This window comes from Ananas comosus, linkage group 18, assembly GCF_001540865.1.
Source record: "Ananas comosus cultivar F153 linkage group 18, ASM154086v1, whole genome shotgun sequence".
NCBI lineage: Eukaryota > Viridiplantae > Streptophyta > Magnoliopsida > Poales > Bromeliaceae > Ananas > Ananas comosus.
Window position 1 is genome coordinate 6,031,304 of NC_033638.1, and position 20,626 is coordinate 6,051,929.

General features: G+C 32.7%; 1 protein-coding gene across 1 annotated transcript; it reads right to left on the reverse strand.

Annotated features, from left to right (window-relative positions):
- LOC109723772 (vegetative cell wall protein gp1-like) lies at positions 14,544-19,721 on the reverse strand. Its single transcript, XM_020252257.1, has 4 exons — positions 19,601-19,721; positions 19,044-19,357; positions 15,795-15,973; positions 14,544-15,672 (listed from the first exon to the last, which is right to left on the reverse strand). The coding sequence occupies exons 1-4, from the start codon at positions 19,719-19,721 to the stop codon at positions 14,652-14,654; spliced, it is 1,635 nt and encodes a 544-aa protein (XP_020107846.1). The 3' UTR covers positions 14,544-14,651.

Below are 20,626 nucleotides of genomic sequence, written 5' to 3' on the forward strand. Positions count from 1 at the left end.
TGACGTGGCGCCCACGTGGCGAGAGGAGGGTTAGTTTAACAAATAAAAATTTTACGGGGTTAGTTTAGCAAATACGAAATTTTACAGGGTTATTTTCGAAAAAAAGTCCTTATTTGAGGGTGGTGAAACCCACTATTATTTTTATTTTTTTATTCTCTTTTATTTTAGTAAAACTATTTTCTCTCTCGCAACCACTCTTTTCAACCCTCTTTCTCTCTCCTTTTTTTCGTCCCATCTCTCTTCTTTTTTTTTTTATCTCCTGAACCAACAAAGGTGTCTATCCCTCTTCTCTTATCTTACTTACAGAGCGGTTATGGATCTCTATGATTTAAAATTTTTCTTTTTCTCTCTTATTTTTGTCGCTCGCCACTCGAAACCCTCCGACCCCCATTCGCTGCTCCTCATGCGCCTTTGATAAGGACGACTCGCGGTGCCATCACCAGCTGTCTTATTCTCAATAATTATGTAATATCTATATTTTAATTATCTACCTGTTACATCGCGCAGGTTATTTCACTAGTATAAAATTTATTTATTGTATTTTAAAATGTTATAAATTTCTTAGGGTCAATTTCATACCCGTCCCTGAAAAATTAATGAATTGCAAATATATCCCCACAAATTTTAATTTTTATATGTTGGTCCTGCAAAAGTCCTAATATCTTTAAATGTGTTCTTATAGTTTGTTACCGTTAAAACACTTTTTGGTGTAACATATATGTCCCTCCAAACATCCCGACTATTAATTAAAAATTGATAAAAAAGTCAATTCATCTCACTAACTAACTAGGGTTAAGTATTTTATCTATAGTTAACTAAATCTTTTTAATGAATCCTAACGACATGAATATATTTAAAAATATCAGAACTTTTGTAGCGACAATATATGAAAGTTGAACTTTGTAAAGATATATTTACAATTCACTATATTTGTAGAGACCAGTATAAAATTAACCGAATTTTTTATTTTTGAAAAAAAATATTTAAACAAATTTTACTGTTGAATATTATATATTGTTCAAAAGTGATAAATCATCGATCACTTAAATTTAATTTTATAAATAAAAATTATGAATAAATAATTTTATAATTAAAATATTTTCTAGGGTTAGTCGCATAATGACTCTGTTTTATTGAGAGGCTACAGTGCATTGTTTTATTTTATTTTATTTTTATTAGACATAATATCTAATATACTTTTAAACATATTGTAATTGTAATCTAATTTATTCTTTGGTTGACCAAAATGCTTTTTGGGATTTCAAAGTATATCTTAAAGTATTCCTATAGCTTTAAAAAGGTTCACTCATAGAGGGTTGAAATTTAGAAGAATATTTTAAAAATAGACAAGTAAATTTAAAAATTTTGAATAATAATGAGGAATGTATAAGCAAAAGTCTTTTTTTTAGGCTAAATTAAAGAAATTTTACTGTCAATAGCATTTTTTAACTTTCCTCCCATATTCTGAAAACCTAGGTTTTTGCCATCTTAAAAATTAAGAAATGTTCACTTCGGACCCATCAGTGTTTCGTTAGGATTCCGTTTATATTATATTATTATATATATTTTTTATACTCAAAATATTCTTAAAACTCTTATCTCGAATGCATCTCTTTCTTCCTCACCGACGTCCTCGCTCGCACCATCTCGCCCTTCTCTGCCGCCTCGCCCTCGCTCACCCCTCTGTCTGTGCCCACACAGACGCCCTCCCCCTCCTCCGCCACCTCGCCCTCGCCCTCACCCTCGCCCACCTCTCCGCTCACGCCCATCCCGATCTCCTCTCTATAGTCGCCAAAATGGAGGGGCTACGAGGATGCTAGAGGAGCGGGGCAGCAGGCGGAGGAAACGGAGTCGGAGTTGGGGTCGAGGAGGCGTGAAGGATGGAAGAGGAAAGGCTGTGAATAAGCAGAATTGGGGAGGAGATAAAGAGAATGAGAGGCAGTTTGATCATTTTATCATCTATAAACCTATATGAAACCTCAATATCTTTTGCCACGTGGCAAGCTATGCTTCATTCTCATTACCTCTCTTTAAACCAAACCCTTTATTCTATAAAGTAATTAGTAACTTAAACAAATAAAAATCTCTAAATTAATACACATTTAATTTGACCGTTTTTCTTTCTAGGAGAGCTTCATTCTCATAACCTCTCCTTAAACCAAACCCTCTCATAATAATCCAACGTTTTCATATATATAAAGTAATTAGTAACTGAAAGTAATTAGTGCTTCATGCTCTTTTTTAAACAAATAAAAATCTCTAAATTAATGCATATTTAATTTGACTGTTTTTCATTCTAAGAGTGGAGTATTTAAATAAAGTTTCCAATAGAAATTAAATGTGAGAATTAAATCCCCCATTTACTCTTTTCTATATTATCTCTTATTTTGCATAGATAACTGTTACAAAAATTTTTAATTATAAGTGCACTATAAATATCCACTAGAGTAGAATAAAAAATTTGTCAAATTTTTGTTCAATAATACTTTTTTTTTTCTTGCTTTCCCAACATAGTAGATTACCTTATTCATTTGATAGAGAATAAGATAATCAGTTAAAGACTTAAGTGTATTTTTCTTAGCCAATTTGTACCGCTATCCTTCATCAAGAAACTAGATTAATCTGATCAAATTAATATATTCATTTGATTAGAGAAGAAGATAATCAATTAAAGACTTAGTGTAAATNTATATAGGCAAAAAATAATCTCCGGTATTATATTTGATACATTTAAATTTCACATACCTTCTGCAATTTTTTTTGTTTGATTTTGTCATATTTTTCTATTAATTTGCATATTTTTAGATTTTTTGTGTGTTTTTATATTTATTGAGATTTTATTTTTTTTGATTTATTTAAAATATCAAGATGTTAAAATTGTTAAGCTTTTTCAACATCGATTTGATAGTTGTGTTATTTTTATTTCATTTTTCTTACAAAAATTAAAACTAGCTTTAAAAAATAGTAACAAAATAATATTTATCACCATAGTAAATATAAATTTTTATTTGTTAATATATAATAAAAATTATTTGTGAAATTTCTTGCATCGCACTGATTTACTTACTATCTAATATTATGTTTTTTTTTTTTAATTTGGAAAAAGATATATATACTTACTCCATATTAAAGGAGAGTTCCATCATATCATTGGGTATGGAGGTGATCCGTGTCCTCCCCATTCTCCTATATTCACTTCAAGAAAAATTGAAAACATCTTGTCTACAATAATATAACATGCACCAAATTTTTTTCTTAATTTGAAATTAAAATATAATTTAGCATATATAATCTACATGATATAAAGAGATAATCAGTTTATGTACCAAATATTATAGAGTTTAAATTTAAAAAATAGTGATATATCAATATGGTGTTTAAGAAATAATATACACCCGGAGCATGGAATGATTCTCCTCCCAACCCATTCCTCATGTATAAATAAGTTGCCTACACCCTGTCTATAAATATTACATATACCAACCCTAATTTTGAATAATTAATACTATAAAATTAAAATATAATTTCAATGCGATCTATACTCTATTGGAAGCCTCCATATAAAAAATTAGTTATTACAGTTTAAATTTTTATATCAGCTTTTTTAAAATAAAGTACATAAAATTTACTTATACACCCGGTGTAACAAATAGTATCATTTCCTTTAATATAGGTAAAAAAATATAGATACCCTATTTAATTATAATTTCTAATTTTTTAATTTTAATTTTTATACTTAGTTAAATTAAAATGATCAAAGATAATTATTAAAATTATTAAATCTGGTGAACCTATTAATAAATTTAATTAATTTATAAAATTTTTGATAAAATTATTTTAGTCAAAATATTAAAAGTTTAGAAAGTCTTATACAACTATTAAACACTTTGAAATAGACAACTTAAAATTATTTTTTAATTATGATTAATTATAGTTAATTAAACAAAATATTTATTAAAATTTGTATAAATTAAAAATTTTAAAGTTACTGAAATACTACAAATTATTTATTAAAATTTATATAAATTAAAATATTTAAATTTGCTAAAATATTATCTACCCGCCGCGAAGCGCGGGCCTGGCCTACACTAGTCAAAGTTGACACCGTACCCCTTTGAACCTTTTTCAATTTTTTAAGAGGCCATGGCGTAAGATTTTGACATGAAAATTTTTTGTAATTTAGCATTATTTTATTTGTCTCTTTGGACTATTGGTAGCTTATGTTTATCAGTTAAATTCTTAACATCCACAACTTCTTTTTTTTTTGATAATATCTAATATGTTTTTGAAAACTTCAAAAATATGTTATTCATTTTTGAATGACTAAAATATTTGTATTGATTTTAAAATGTTCCTTCAAATATACCCTTTTCCTCTATAATTTTAGTACTAAGATTGAGTTTTAGAAGAGTACAAGCGATGTACCCGCACTTTGCCGCGGGTACGATAGTATATACATACAGATTTAGGTTCTTCACATTTTGTAAATTTTTAAAAGTTTCTTAAACACAAAAGAAATATTTATAATATGTTTATTTTTAAGCCAGTTTGTCTAAAAGATACAACTATTCTGATAATTTTTGTCGAAGTTACTTCATTGGTAGGTTCTTAATTGACCGACTTTATCATATTTTTTAAGATTTATGAACATATATTTAATTTTGTAATACATTTTTAAATTTAGACATAATTTGTTCTAAAATTTGAATTTACAATAGATAAATGACAAAAAATGGAGAAGTATTCTAATTGGTTTAATAGTAGGTAGGCAATGAAACAAAGCAATTTAGAAAAATAACTCAAAATTCCTATAATTTAGGATTTAAAATTTTAAATTTTGAAGTTGAAAATTTGAAAATAAATTAAAATTTCGATATCCAAAATTTAGAATTATAATATAATATATATATATATATATAGAGAGAGAGAGAGAGAGAGAGGAGGTTTTGAGAGACAGTGTCATTCTCCAAACCTTGACAATCAATGGTCTACGGTGCACCGGGTGTACCATGTTGTTGAGTCGAACACATGTCAAGCAAAGAACAATACCCCCACACAGTACCCGCGCTTTGCAGCGGGTGTGATTTATAAGTTTGTAATAATTCTATTATACATTGTCAATACCACATAATACAGATTTAGTATATATAAATATTCCTTAGAGCGAAATAACTATCATCAGAAAATGTAAACAGTTTTTATACATATAGAGGGAAACAGTAGTGCCAACATTAATACATGAAAGTAATCTATACGTGACAACAGTAGAATCCATATCAAATATGCCTCTTTTTTGTTGGATCTTAATAGAGAACTTATCATTCTTCAGAGTGTTGTAGGTTATCTTCATCAAATCTACAGAAGAAAAGTAAGAATCATTATTTTTTTTTTGTAAATCGAAATGGTATAATAGAGTAAAAGTACTTACATGTTTCGTGGCCTTTTTTTTTTTAGCGTTATGTGAAGTAGAGGTACACGCATCTGCACTGGAAATAAATTTGAAGACTTTCTTAGTTATGTAAAGAAAGTAGAAGAATATAATTTTAACAAAGAAAAAATGTAAATTTTTGCAAAGTAATGTTATACCTATTGGTACATAGATCCTTTGAGAAGGTTGATGAAATCAAATCCTCTACGGAAAAGATTTTCGTAACCTTGAAAGAAAGGCTATTGCTTCCATAGTTTCGAACATTAATCATCTAATTAAAATATCTAAACATTATTAACAAATATTATGAAGCACATATTCAATTTTGGTAGAAGGGAAAAAAAAAGAGAAAATAACTAGGAAGAATATGTAAATGTCAATGTATATTAAGTAAAAAAAACAAAAAATAAAACTGAAATCACATAAATGGTTGGTGCATATTATACCTTCTTTTTAAAACTTCCTTCCCAAAGAGGCCTGTAAAGAACAAAAAATAGGAAAAAAAAAGAGAGTATCAAAACAAAGAACAGAAAATAGGGGAAAAAAAGAGAATACCAAAATAACAACCGTTAAATTTACAAAATGCCACGAACTAAAAGATATGAATCAATTAAATTCATATTAAAAAAGAATATAATTTCAAAGAACAATATAACTAATAGAGAATTGAGAGAAAGAACTACAGTAAAAACACTTGAAAATTACCATACATATATAGGTGAATATAAATAGTAATTTCCCTATTTTTTGAATTAGCAAAAGAGGTAAAAAATTTGTAAGTAAGCTAGGTAGGGGAAAAAAACTTGTAACTGTCAACATAAAAACCTTGCAAGTGAAAAAAATCCAAGTGTCCAAAAAAAAAGGTGTCAAAACCTCTAAATATCATGTGTCAAACTGAGAAAAAATATAATTTCAAAGGACAATTAAAAAACTTTAAAATTACAATACATATATGGGTGAATATGAATGGTAATTTTTTTATTTTTTGAATTAGCAAAAGAGGTAAAAAATTTGTATGTGAGCCATGTAAGGAAAAAAAACTTCCAGCTGTCAACATAAAAATCTTGCAAGTGGAAAAAAAAAATCCAACTGTCAAAAAAAAAAGGTCTAAAAACCTCTAATGTCATGTGTCAAACTGAAATAAAATCTAATTTCAAAGGACAATCTATAACTAATATAGAAGAATGAAGGAAGGAATAATATACCTAAGTTCTCTGTTTTTTGAAGTAGCAAAAGAGGTCAAAAATTTGTATGTGAGCCATGCATGTAGGGAAAAAAAAACTTGTACCTGTCAATATGCAAATTTTGCAAGTGGCGAAAAACAATCCAGGTGTCAAAAAAAAAAAAAAAAAAAAGTANATTCACTTGGGAATAAGATTAAACTCAAAGTACTAATCTCATTCCCTTGAGGGAGGGTGGGTATCCTCATATTAATGAATTGGGGTAATCATAATATGTCTAATCTCTTTCTTTTCTTCCTATCCGCCGGCTAATTGATATTATTTTTCTTTACACTCTAACCTTATATATCTCTTTAAACTTATTTTTCTCCCTAAATTTCAATTTTTTTTTCTCTCTCTAAACTAAGCTTTCTCTCTCTCTCTCTTTTTCTAAAATTTCAACTCTCTCTATCCCTCTAATTTTGACTATATTTTTCTTTCTTTTTTTTTAATTATGCGCTCTCTCTCTAACTTATACCCTCTCTCCTTTTCTTCTAAAAAGATGTTGAAACTTTTGGTAATATTATCTAAAATTAATTAAATAAAAAAATAAATAAATTGTATATTTTTTGTAATATTAAATAACATGGCTAATTAATATTACCGTGCGAACCAAACACAGGAATTCCACATTCTTAGTAGTAGGATGAATAGAAATAAAATTTTCGGATATCTTTTATTCCTAATAATCTTTCATAATGCGAACCAAACGCACCCTATATGTCATGTGTCAAACTGTAATAATGAAGAAAAATTTGCCAACAGAGAGAAATAAAGAAGAAACTGAACATTATTGATGAGTGGTGAATGTAAGTGGTGAATGTAATTAATTAAACAGTTGATCGTCTATACCCGGAACCATTTCACGATCGCTACGGAGGCCGCCATCAAAAAATTGACGTACAATCTTCTTCGCCATAAGAAGCGATGGCGCCGCATTTCTCCAAAACTTTAGCATGCGATAGAGAAATTGAGAGAAAGAGATCGAAGCATAGAGTGAGATGAGAAAAAGAAAGAAACAGAAAGAGAGAAGGAGAGGGAAAGATTTTAATAGGAGACAAAATAGGAGAGGGGTCTGTAAAAAAGAAAGGGCAGGTGAGAAATGAAAAAATATTTCCCTCCCATCAATTGCTATACTTTTGGTTTACAAAATTTGGCATTGCAACTTTCCATAATTTAAAATTTGTGATTAGTAAATTTGAAATCACTTTTTAAAAGAGGTATGTTCCTATTCTGATAATTTTTGTCGAAGTTACTTCATTTGTAGGTTTTTAATTGACCGACTTTATAATATTTTTTTAAATTTATGAAAGGAATTAATGATTAAAACAAGAAATAATCTTAAGAGGGAATATTACTATACACTTTTGGTTTAAAAAATTTGGTGTCGGAACTTCCCACCATTTGAAATTTGTGATTAGTAAATTTTAAGTAACTTTTTAAAATAGGTATGTGCCTTAGTTGGAAAAAGAAGAGATTAATTACTTTTTGAAAAAAAAGAGCATAAATGGTAAGTTCAAATTAATTTAATAAGAAAAAATTTAAAATTTTAAGTAACTTTTTAAAATAGGTATGTGCCTTTGTTGGAAAAAGAAGAAATTAATTACTTTTTGAAAAAAATAGAGCATAAATGGCAAGTTCATATTAATTTAATAAAAAAAAAATTTTAAAAGGAAATATGTCTTTATTTAGAGAGAGAGAAAAAGTAATAAATGATAAACAACGATATTTTGGAAGAAAAGAAGCATATAAATAGTAAATATAAAGGGGTTTTTTTGCAAATAGCCCTCTGACAAATTTTATTTGTAAAAATAGCGCCGTCCAAAAATTATTTACAAAAATGGCCCTGCCCCTGCCATGTCAGCGCCACGTCAGCGCCACACGGGCAGGGCGGGCCCAGGTATTTAAGTTGAACACGGTGAACCATTCACCGTGTTCAATACAAAATTTTTGTCATTCACCGTGTCCAATACAAATACCTCAACAATGACTAAGTTAGAGGTATTTGTATTAGACACGATGAATTATTCACCGTGTTCAATTAATTATATTGGACACGGTGAATGATTCACCGTGTGAACCATTCACGGTGAATCATTCACCGTGTCCAATACAAAAACTTTGTATTGAACATGGTGAATAGTTCACCGTGTTCAACTTAACCATCTGGCCCAGCCCCGCCCGCGTGGCGCTGACGTGGCGCTTGCATGGCGGGGCAAAGGCCATTTTTGCAAATAAATTTTTACAGGGCCAATTTTTAAAAAAAAAATTGTAAGGGGGCTATTTGCATAAATAGTAAATATAAATTTCTATTTCTGTAAGGAATGTATCTCTTGCTTTGAAAAAAAAGTAATTACAGAGATTTTAAAGCACATTCCTCGAGGTCACTTTGGAAACCCCCAAACTCGGCAGTCTATGCTGCAGCGGGTGCACAGAAGGACTTCCATGTGGCATTTATTAATTGGGCCGCATATGAATCTAACCTTCCGGCCTACGGTGCACCAGGTGCACCGTACAGCACATTTCTCAAGGTCACTTTGAGAACCCCAAACTCTGCGGTGTATGCTGCAGCAGGTGCACAGCAGGACTTCCATGAGGCATTTATGAATTGGTCAGCATATGAATCTAACCTTCTGGTCTACGGTGCACCAGGTGCACCGTACATAATACCGGAAACACGTGGTAATAAATGAACCTAACTACACGGCCTTTAGTATATAGTTATAGATGTTGGGTATCTCTCGGTAAATTTGAAAGGCATATATCTAAAAGCCCTTTTTTTTTTTTTTTAAGTACTTTAGTTTACATATCTTTTATCATTATTCTAAATTTTCAAATTTACCCCTTATTTTCAAAAATGTTCGTGTAAAACTCTAATCTCATCAGTAAATTCTAGAAGGCAAAGGAATATTTGAATAATTTTTTTCAAAATAAAAAAGAGTATTTTTTGTCAACCAGAGATAAATTAAATATTTTAAAAGTTTTAGAGACATGTTAGATATTAACCCTTTTTTTTATTAGGACACTATTTTATATATATTTTCGTGGCGTGTTTGATTCAAAATGGGAATCAGAATCAAAATCGAAACCGTAATGAATTGAAATCGAAAATGAAATGGTAAATTTTTCTATGTTTGATTTAGAATAACTATTGAAATCAGAATAGTTGATTCTTTTTTTCTTTTTTCTTTTTTTTTTTGAGAGATAGGTAGCACGCTACCCGCTTCGTTTATTTCATTTAGAAATAAACTTAGCTAGAAATGTGCATCAACTAGGATTCGAACTTGGGTCTCGGGTACCAACCACCAAGCCCTTTGCCATTTAGAATAGTTGATTCTTATCTTACACTATTTAATTTGACAGTACTTGTTGATTCTATTTGGTTGCTTTACTTGTTTATACTTTTTGGTTGAGATGAAGAAAATTTTGAGTATCAAAAGTAGTAATTATGAAAAATTTAAATTAAAGTATAAAATATAAAATTGAATTTAGTGTTGAGTTCACAACTCAAAATAGAGATTTAAATTTATAATTTAAATTTAAGTTAAACTATTAAAATTAACATTGAAATTTCAAAATGATGAGCAAAAAAATTTAAAATATAATTTTTTGAAAAAACTAAAATTTAAAATTGAATTGACAATTCAAAACAAAAAACAAATTTACGATTTGAATTCAATTTCAAGCTTAAAAATTACAATTTAAATTATAATTTGAATCCATAAACTTAATTTAAAATATAAAATTTGAACATAGAGTTTAAAGTTGAATTTAAATTCAATGCTCAAATTCAAAATGCTTGATTGGCTTTAAAAATTAAAAATATATATATAAATTTACTCTTATTCCCATTATTTAAATCTAATCATTCAAACGTTATCTTTTTATTCTTGAAAATAATTCAAAAATAATTCAATTCTCATCCAAACGTAAAGTTGATCTAATTCCTATAAACTCTGACATTGTTCATGTATCAGGAATAAGCAAGAAAAACTTATTTCTAAACTAAACGATACTTTAAGTTTTGGAAACCTCCCCCCCAATCTGTTTCATACTTTCTCACTTTAGTACCCTATAGTTTAAAATATATCAAGTTAGCCCCCGTACTTTCTCACTTTAGTACCCTGTGGTTTAAAGTGTATCAAGTTAATACCCTGTGGTTTCATTTTTATCTTGTGAATATTTGATAAACCTAGGTAGGGTATCGGAAGTTTTTTGTATATAATTTAACGAAATATTAACACAGGGGCCGACGAAAAGAGAAAAATGAAGCCACAGAGTGCTAAATTGATGCACTTTAAACCACAAGGTACTAAATTGATACACTTTAAACTACAGAGTATTAAAATGAAAAAGTGCGAAACCACATGGGTGGTATTTGAAGTTTTCCCTTAAAATATTATATGGAGTTCAATTTAATAAAATCTCACTAATGATATTTGCTTTAAAAGAAAAAAAAGGTGAAAATAACATAGAGTAGTGAAAAAGAGACATGCAAGAAACAAACCATCCATAATTCCATATTTACAATGGGAAATAGTAGTAGTAGTAGTACACTTTAATAAAAGAAGAGTAAAGATCTTTACTCTTTATACTAGGATTTAATTTTTTTTTAAAAAAATTAGTATTAAAAAAATAATTTGATAAGATAATGACCAAATATGCCTTCTTAGATAATAAAAAAAGTACAAAATTTATATATCCTTTCTTCTGTGCAAACTTAGGTTACCCCTTGTTGTTTTGCGCACTTTTAATTAACCAAAGGGCTTTTTTTGCAAATAGCCCCATAAAAAATTTTATTTTCGAAAATAGCCCTATGTAAAAATTATTTGCAAAAATGGCCCTGACCCCGCCCCGTCAGCGCCACGTCAGCGCCACGCGGGCGGGGCTGGGCCAATTGTATAAGTTGAACACGGTGAACCATTCACCGTGTTCAATACAAGATTTTTGTATTGGACACGGTGAATGGTTCACCGTGTCCAATACAAATACATCCGACTTAGCCAAAAATAGCTAAGTTGCGGGTGTTTGTATTGGACACGGTGAACCATTCACCGTGTCCAATTATTTGTATTGGACACGGTGATTCACCGTGTCCAATACAAATATATCCCACTTAGCCATTTTGTATTGGACACGGTGAACCATTCACCGTGTCCAATACAAAAATTTTGTATTGAACACGGTGAATGGTTCACCGTGTTCAATATAAACACTTGGCCCAGCCCCGCCCGCGTGGCGCTGACGTGGCGCTGACGGGGCGGGGCCAGAACCATTTTTACAAATAATTTTTACACAGGGCCAATTTTAAAAAAAAAAATTGTCAGGGGGCTATTTGCAAAAAAACCCCTTAACCAAACTATATAATTTTAAAAAATATATATTTAACTATTCTATAATCTAATTTTTATTTTACTATAATAGTAAGAAATTAAGAATCCATTATTATCTCTATTTCTATTACATTAAAGGAGGGTTGGGAGAACCTTAGGTTGACACCGGTCCCCCAACCCTCCACTTCATTCTCTCTCTCCAAACACACACATATAAATATATATATATAATTAATTTTATTAATAAATTGTATAATAGCTTATTAGTAATTAAATTTTGATATAAAAATTTAAAGTTTTGATACTTTCAAATTTTAAAATTTTAAAATTTTAAATTCTAAATTTTAATTTTAACTTATAATATTCATAATTTTAATTTTAAATTCCAAATTATAATAATTAATTAAATTATAATATAATTAATTAATTTTATTAATAATACGCATAATAAATCACGTAATAAAATCTAATCTGATAGATACAATTTAAATCACGTAAAATATCGTTGTATAAAAAAAATATAATATTTAAATTTTAGGAGTAAAATTTTAGAAATATAGTGTATTTCTGTGTATATATAATTAATTTTATTAAACAATTTCATTTACAATTTTATTTTCCTTCTATTTATTGATTTTTTAAAATTATTTTGATAGATTTATCTCAAATCCTTTTCATATGTATCTTTATAAAATAAATTATTATATAAATTTACTTTGCGCATATATCAATTTTAATGACTTTTATTTAAATAGATTTAACTACTAAATTATTTTTATATAATTTTTGTTTAATTAATAATTAGACTTATAAAACTATATAAAAATATTAAAAAAAATAAAATTTATTATAAAAAATTTTTATATCCGCAGCATCGCGCGGGTAATTCACTAGTGCCACATAAAAATACGGGCGCCAGGTCATGCTGTCTAAAATATATAGAACGATAAAATATTAATTATAGGATCACAAAAGAAAAAACTATTTATACACTTCGACTTGGGTGTATAAGTTGCACCCACCTATTTAATGAACGAGAGTTACTTACTAGTCATATTAAGGCTTAGTTTTGTATTAAGGCTTATCTTATATTTTTATATAAAACAGAGTTGAAATAAGCATATATATAGAAATATGCTTCTACGTTCTCTAGTGGGACTGTAGAAAATATATCGTAACTGACTCATCGCGATAAAAGGAACGCAATATTACGTACCAAAACAAACAGAATATTTTTTCATCGTACTTTCTTACCGTATATAACGCAATTAATCTCCCCACAATTTCAAACAAAATCTAAATGACCAGTGAAAATACCTTGTCTTTTGAATAACCGAGGTATTAGCTATACATTCCAATGAATGTATGATTAGCTTTTTTAAAAATACAGGATTGATAAAGCTAAAAACAAAAATTCTACTCACATTCGAATGTAAATCTTACACTCTTATATTTAAAAATATAAATTTTATTTAATTTTAGTATTAAAAAAATAAATGAGTAAATTTAGATAGTAGAAAATTTAGTGCGTAAGATTTACACTTATCTCACAGGTGTGTGTGTGTATATATATATATATATAGTAGGAAAAACTTCAAATACCACTATTGTGGTTTCACATTTTTTCACTTTAATACCCTATAGTTTAAAGTGTATTATTTTAGTACCCTATGATTTCATTTTTCTATTTCCGCTGGCACATCGGTTAACTATCCATTAAATCATATACAAAAAAAACTCTCTATCTATGATTTATTGAATATTCACTTTAATACACTGTGATTTATCGAATTTTTACCTATAGTTTTAATTTTATTATTGATTTAACGGAGTAGATGACGGAAAGAGAAAAATAAAATCACAGAATGCTAAAATAAGAAAGCCCGAAACTATACAATGGTATTTGAAATTTTTTATATATAGTACTAGTGAAATCATCTCATCTATTAGATTGATAGGGTGTATCTTATACATCTCAATTTGGATGTACAAATAGCATTTCGGCTTAAAAAGGCAAGAGGAGCAAAATTAAAGTATACCCAAAAATTTATTAAAAATCTCTATAAAATCTACTACGTGATAGCCATTTCACATCATCTATGCCCAGTCGAATACATCTATTCTTTTGAATAACAAAAATATACTACAATTGTACTTTCATTGAAAACTTCACGTCATCAATGTATCTGCTATAGTTTTTAGCAGTAATTTCGTACAAGTTCTGCAAATATAATAAATTATAAATATATTTCAATAAAATTTAACTTTTATATGTTATCTTTATAAAAATTTTAATATTTTTAAATATGCTCTCTGATTTGTTACTGTTAAAGTACTATTTATTTTATAAGTGAACTGACCTTATTATCATCATAAATATGTCCCTTCAAAAATCTTAACACTTAATTGAAAAGGAATAAAAAGATCAATTCACCTCATTAACTAACTAGGGTTAAATATTTTACGTATTATTAACTATTTTTTTCTCACGGATCTTAACGGCAGGAATAAAAATATCAAGATTTTTACAAAAATAATATATGAAAGTTGAACTTTATAAAAAATATATTTTATAATTTACACTATATTTTAAGGAGCCGTATGAAATTGGCTCTTTTTTTTTCTTCTCTCTCCTCTTTTTTTTACCCCTCTTCTTCTCTCTTCTTCTCTTTATTTTCCTTGACCGCAATGGAGACCTCCCGCGGCAACGGCGGCGCGCTTCCGGGGCCTTCCTCTGCCGCGGCGGACCGGCGCCTCCACCGCCGTCGCCGTCTCCGTCGGCGCAGCGGCGACGGCGTTCTTCGGCGGCCTTCCGCGGCGGCGGCGGCTGCTGCAGCTGGTGAGCGAGGGTTCTGAGCTTGGGTTAGGATTAGGGTTAGGGTAAGGGTGAGCGAGGGTTCTGAGCGAGAGTTCTGCTGCCTCCACCGCCGTCGCCGTCTCCGTCGCCGTCTCCGTCCCCGCCGGCACTACCTCCGCCTCCGCCGGCAGCGGCGGCGGCGGCGGCGGCGGAGGCGCCGGCGCAGCCGCGGCGGCGTTCTTCGGCTGCCTCCCGCGGCGGCGGCGGCTGCTGCTGGTGGTGAGCGAGGGTTCTGAGCTAGGGTTAGGGTTAGGGTTAGGGTAAGGGTGAGCGAGGGTTCTGAGCGAGAGTTCTGCTGCCTCCACCGCCGTCGCCGTCTCAGTCCCCGCCGGCACTAACTCCGCCTCCGCCGGCAGCGGCGGCGGCGGCGGAGGCGCCGGCGCAGCCGCGGTGGCGTTCTTCGGCCGCCTCCCGCGGCGGCGGCGGTTGCTGCTGGTGGTGAGCGAGGGTTCTGAGCTAGGGTTAGGGTTAGGGTTAGGGTAAGGGTGAGCGAGGGTTCTGAGCGAGGGTTCTGCTGCCTCCACCGCCGGCACTGCCTCCGCCTCCGCCTCCGCCGGCGCAGCCGCGGCGGCGTTCTTCGGCTGCCTCCCGCGGCGGCGGCGGCGGCTGGTGGTGGTGGTGGGCGAGGGTTCTGAGCTAGGGTTAGGGTTTTGGGGGGAAGGGGGAGAGGGGGGCGAGGAAGCCGGAGGAGAGGAGGTCGGTGAGGTAGTAGGGGAGGAGGCTGGCGTGGCCGGGAGGGAGGCCGGAGAAGGCGGAGACGATGTAGGCGGAGATCGCCGCTTCCGTCGATCCCTCCTCCTCCTCGGCGAGCGCGAGCAGCGCCACGCGGACCATCTATCCGACCACGCCCCCACAAATCAAGAACACTCCAACAAAAACAACAACAGAATACGATCGAACTACGACCAGTGAAAGTACGTACCTCGGCGTAGGGAGGGTGATCAGGGGTTCCACACTTTGCATGCGGAGCCACGGCGCAGGGGTTCGGGTCGGGGCCTTCTTCTCCTACTGCTTTCTTCGCCTCCATTGAGACTTCAGAGCACAGTGAGGGGAAAGCTGCTGCCGCTGCTGCTGCTCCTGCTGCTGCTCTTCTTTCTCCTGTGATTGAGTACCTTTTTGGGTGAATTTCATCCGGCTAAATTAGAAAGAAAAAGTGAAAACTTTAAATGCCACATTTATTTTAATTTTTAATAATTTAAAATAATATTATTTTAATATTTTGTACCTTTTTTATTATTTTAAAAATTAATTTTTTTGTTAAATTAATGACAATTCGGTAAACCACGTGATATTAAAGTGAATATTTGATAAACTATAGGTGGAATATCTAAAATTTTTTTTTTGTGTATAATTTAACAAAAAATTAACGGAGAAAAAAAAATCAATAATAGAGTTAAAAATAAAGGAAACTAAAGTAAATATTCGATAAACCTAGATAAGGTATATGAGATTTTTTGTGTATAATTTAACAAAAAATTAACAGAGATACTGATCGAAAGAAAAAAATAAAATTACATGATACTAAAATGACATACTTTAAACCACATGATACTAAAGTGAAAAAATGCGAAACACAAGGGTGGTATTTGAAGTTTACTCTTAAAAAAAGTATTAATTACATACAACTCCTTATAAACATATCGAATAGCAGATGTATTCCTATAAAGTCAAGCTTTTTATATTTATTTCTATAAAAGTCCTAACGTTTTTAAATATACCCCAGCTATTAGGATCCGTCATAAAAATATAGTTAATCATAGATAAAATACTTAATCTTGATTAGTGGTGGGGTAAATTGATCTGTTTACCCCTCTTATATTATTTGTGATGGCAGAATGTAGAAATAAGATGACTATTGAAAATTTTTAAAAGGACATTTTTACATCATCGTTCGATATCTGTGGAGACCAAGCTTTGATGTGCTATTTGTGACACCCTAATAGTCCCATAATGAATAATATGAGAGAGTATGAAGGGCTTAATACAGCGGCACACTAAAATTAATAAATAAGCTTAAGCATTTTGAAATAGTGATTTCAGTTCAACGGAATATTAATGCTAGTGGGTCAGATCATTATACTTTTTTTCGTTTTTCCCAAAGCTGTGCTCTATTGTCAAAATTCCTCTTACACTTCGGGACATAGAAATTTACATAATATAAATTTTGGACAGAGAGTAATTTGTTCAAATTTCTAAAAAAATAAATTTAATCTGCAAAATCTAAAAAAATAATTCTTTTTTTTTGAGAGAGAGATAGGAAGCACGCTATCCGCTTCGTTTATTTCATTAGAAATAAACTTAGCTAGAAATGTGAATCAACTAGGATTCGAACTTGGGTCTCGGGTACCAACCACCAAGCCCTTTACCACTTGCTCTAGGGACGGTCGGTAATCTAAAAAAATAATTCAATAGTTGAAAACAACTTGAATAAAGCTTTCAGAAAATCCTATCATTGAGGTTCATCTTTTTTATTTTTTTAGGGTAAACTTCAAATAGCATCCTTATGGTTTTGCATATTCTCACTTTAGTACCTTATAGTTTAAAATATATCAAGTAAGTGTCATGTGGTTTCATTTTTATTTTTTCATCAGCTTCTCAGTTAATATTTCGTTAAATTATATACAAAAAAAACTTCAGATACCCCACCTAGGTTTATCGAATATTTAATTTAGTACAATTTAGTTTTAACTTTGTCACTAATTCAACGAAAAAAATTAGTTAAATCGATAATAAAAAGATAAAAAAAAAATCATAGGATACTAAATTAATAAATTTTAAACAATAGGGTACTAAAGTAAGAAAGCGTGAAACCACAGGAATGATATTTGAAGTTTTCTTTTTTTTTTATTATCTAACTAGTGATTTCTAATAAAGTTATTACCATTACAAGTTTACAACAGTAAATCTGTTGATAGGGATATAATATGATTGGCTCTCTTGCCCGCTTGTTGTCGGGTTGGGACAGATTCGGAGCAATTTAATTTCTATTCAATTTTTTATCCCATTTATCACTCTCCATTCGAGGCGGATCGAAAGCAGAGTAAAATTTTGGCGGATTGGGACAAATCGAAGAAAGAAAGAGATCTCTCGCCTCCCGCTCTAATATCATGATAGATCACGACGGCAGATTCAGAACGGACTATCTTTTTCTTTACTCTCATTTATTGTCCCATTTGGAACGATTCGGGTGCGACCTTCGCCAACTTGGATCCATTTGCATCCCTATTTGCCAAGGATTAAAGTACCAATCGGTACGAGCCGTATATATCGTGCCGTATCATACTAGCTAGGAATGTTAATAGCTACGAATACTAGAAATTTTATCCGAATCCGAACTCGAATGGAGCGGATATATCCAATGCTAAATGAATATGGATTCGAATATGAATCTTGACTGTACCCGATCCAAATCTGAACCCGACCCGTACCCGAATTTATTTTGCATTATATATAATATATGTATAAAAATTTGAGGTATATTTAAATGGCCTTTTTGCATAAAAAATTCACTAGTTTTGGGCTTTTGCAAAACTTGGTCGTTTTTTCGATTTTGCAGATTTGGTCTGAATTTTTAATAAACTGACCAAAATACCTTTATTATTTTTTCTTTAGTTTTTTTTTTTCCTTTCCGAAGAAGGTTGCGGAGGCAGAGGCGGAAGCGGCGTGCCTTGCCTCTGCCCCTCATGCCCTCATCCTCACCCGCGCAGCCCCCGCCCTCCTCGCCTTCGACCCCTCCAAGGCCGCGCCGTGACTCTTTTTTTTTTTTCTCCGATTCTCCTCCACCGTCTCCGCAGCCCGCCGCCGCCGCCACCGACGACGACAAAGAGGAAGTACTTCTTGGGAGATGAAAAGCATACCGACAAGAGGGGGGAGAAAACTCCGGCGAGGACGATGGCTGCGATAGAGGGCAAGGGAGAGATCGTGACCAAAAAAATTATAAAGAAAAAAAATAAAATTAAAAAAATATTTTTTTCCTCCATAAAAGATAAAAAATTATATAAGAATGAAGAAAAAAAATAATGTTGTACTATTTTAAATAAATGTTGCACTCTTTGAGACTGAAATTACAGTGTTTGAAATCAGATTTACACTCTTTAAGATGAAATTGCACTATTTTTTTTTCTTCTTCTTCCTCCAATTTATATTATTTTTTTTTCTTTTTCTTCTTCCTCCTTTCTTCTCTTCTCCTGCTTGAGTGTCCCCACCTCCCTCATCAAATCCCTCTGCTCCTCCTCTGCTGCCATTGCCGACCAACACAACAACAACAACAACAACAACAACAACAACAACAACGTCCGTGTGCTATCCATGCTCGTCACCGTCGGCACTGTGCCCACCCTCCTTGACATCTTCAACTCGGCCGCTGCGAACGTCGCCGGCAGCCTCGGCGGCGTCGGCGAGCTGTTGGAGCCCGCGTCCGCAGCTTCGGGTGGATCTGCGACTGGGTCATCACCGCCCACCTCGCGCGCCTCCGCAAGCAGCAGTCCCGCCTGTACAATAATTTCTTGTTTGATCTTCTCTATGGGAATCATTAATTCGGACAAATGACGGATCCACTCGATTTGGTCCACTCTACTATGAGCTCATGTAATGAAATTGCATTTATGAATTTAATAGAGGTAGGAGAATGAAGGAATTTTTTTTTTTCTTAATCCTGCATCTTTAATTTTTTTTTAAAGAAAATCATAATTTAATTTCAAATTTTAGTTTTTTAATGTAAAGTATCAAATCTTTAGCGGCGATGGCCCAGTCGCAGATCCACCCGAAGCTGCGGACGCAGGCTCCAACAGCTTGTCGACGCCGCCGAGGCTGCCAGCGACGTTCGCAGCGACCGAGTCGGAGATGTCGAGGAGGGTGGGCACGTCGCTGACGGTGATGAGCATGGATAGTATGCCGGCGTTGTTCTTGTTGTTGTTGTGTTGGTCGGCTGCAGCGACAGAGAAGGAGCAGAGGGATTTGATGAGGGTAGTGGGGACACTCAAGGAGGAGAAGGAGAAGAAAGGAGGAGGAAGAGGAGGAAGAAAAAAATATAGTATAAATTGAAGGAAGAAGAAGAAAAAAGAAATAGTGCAACTTCATCTTAAAGAGTGCAACTTCATTCTAAAGAGTGTAAATCTGATTTCAAAAACTGTAATTTTTGTATCAAAGAGTGCTACCTTTATTTAAAATAGTGCAAGTTTTTTAAAAAATAGTGCAACATTATTTTAATAGAGCAATTTTATTTTCTTCTTTTTTTTATATGATTTTTGATCTTTTATGGAGAAAAAAAATATTTTTTTAATTTTAATTTTTTTTTTATAATTTTTTTGGTCACGATCTCTCCCTTGCCCTCTATCGCAGCCACCGTCCTCGCCAGAGTTTTCTCCCCTCTCTCGCCGGTGTGCTTTTCATCTCCGAGAAGCACTTCCTCTTCGTCGCCGGCGGCGGCGGTGGGCTGCGGAGGCGGTGGGCTGCGGAGGCGGTGGAGGAGGATCGGAGAAAAAAAAAAGTGTCATGGCGTAGCCTTGGCGGGATCGAAGGCGAGGAGGGTGGGGGTTGCGCGGAGGGCGTGAGGGGCAGAGGCGAGGCACACCGTTTCTGCCTCCGCTGCCTTTTTCAGAAAAAGAAAAAAAAATGAGAGAAAAAAAAAAATGAGAGAGAAAAAATAATAAGAGTATTTTGGTCGGTTTACTAAAAATTCGAACTGAATCTACAAAATCGAAAAAATAACCCAGTTTTGCAAAAGCCGAAAACTAGTGGATTTTCTTATAGAAAAAGGCCTATTTAAATTTGTATTTTAAAATTTTAG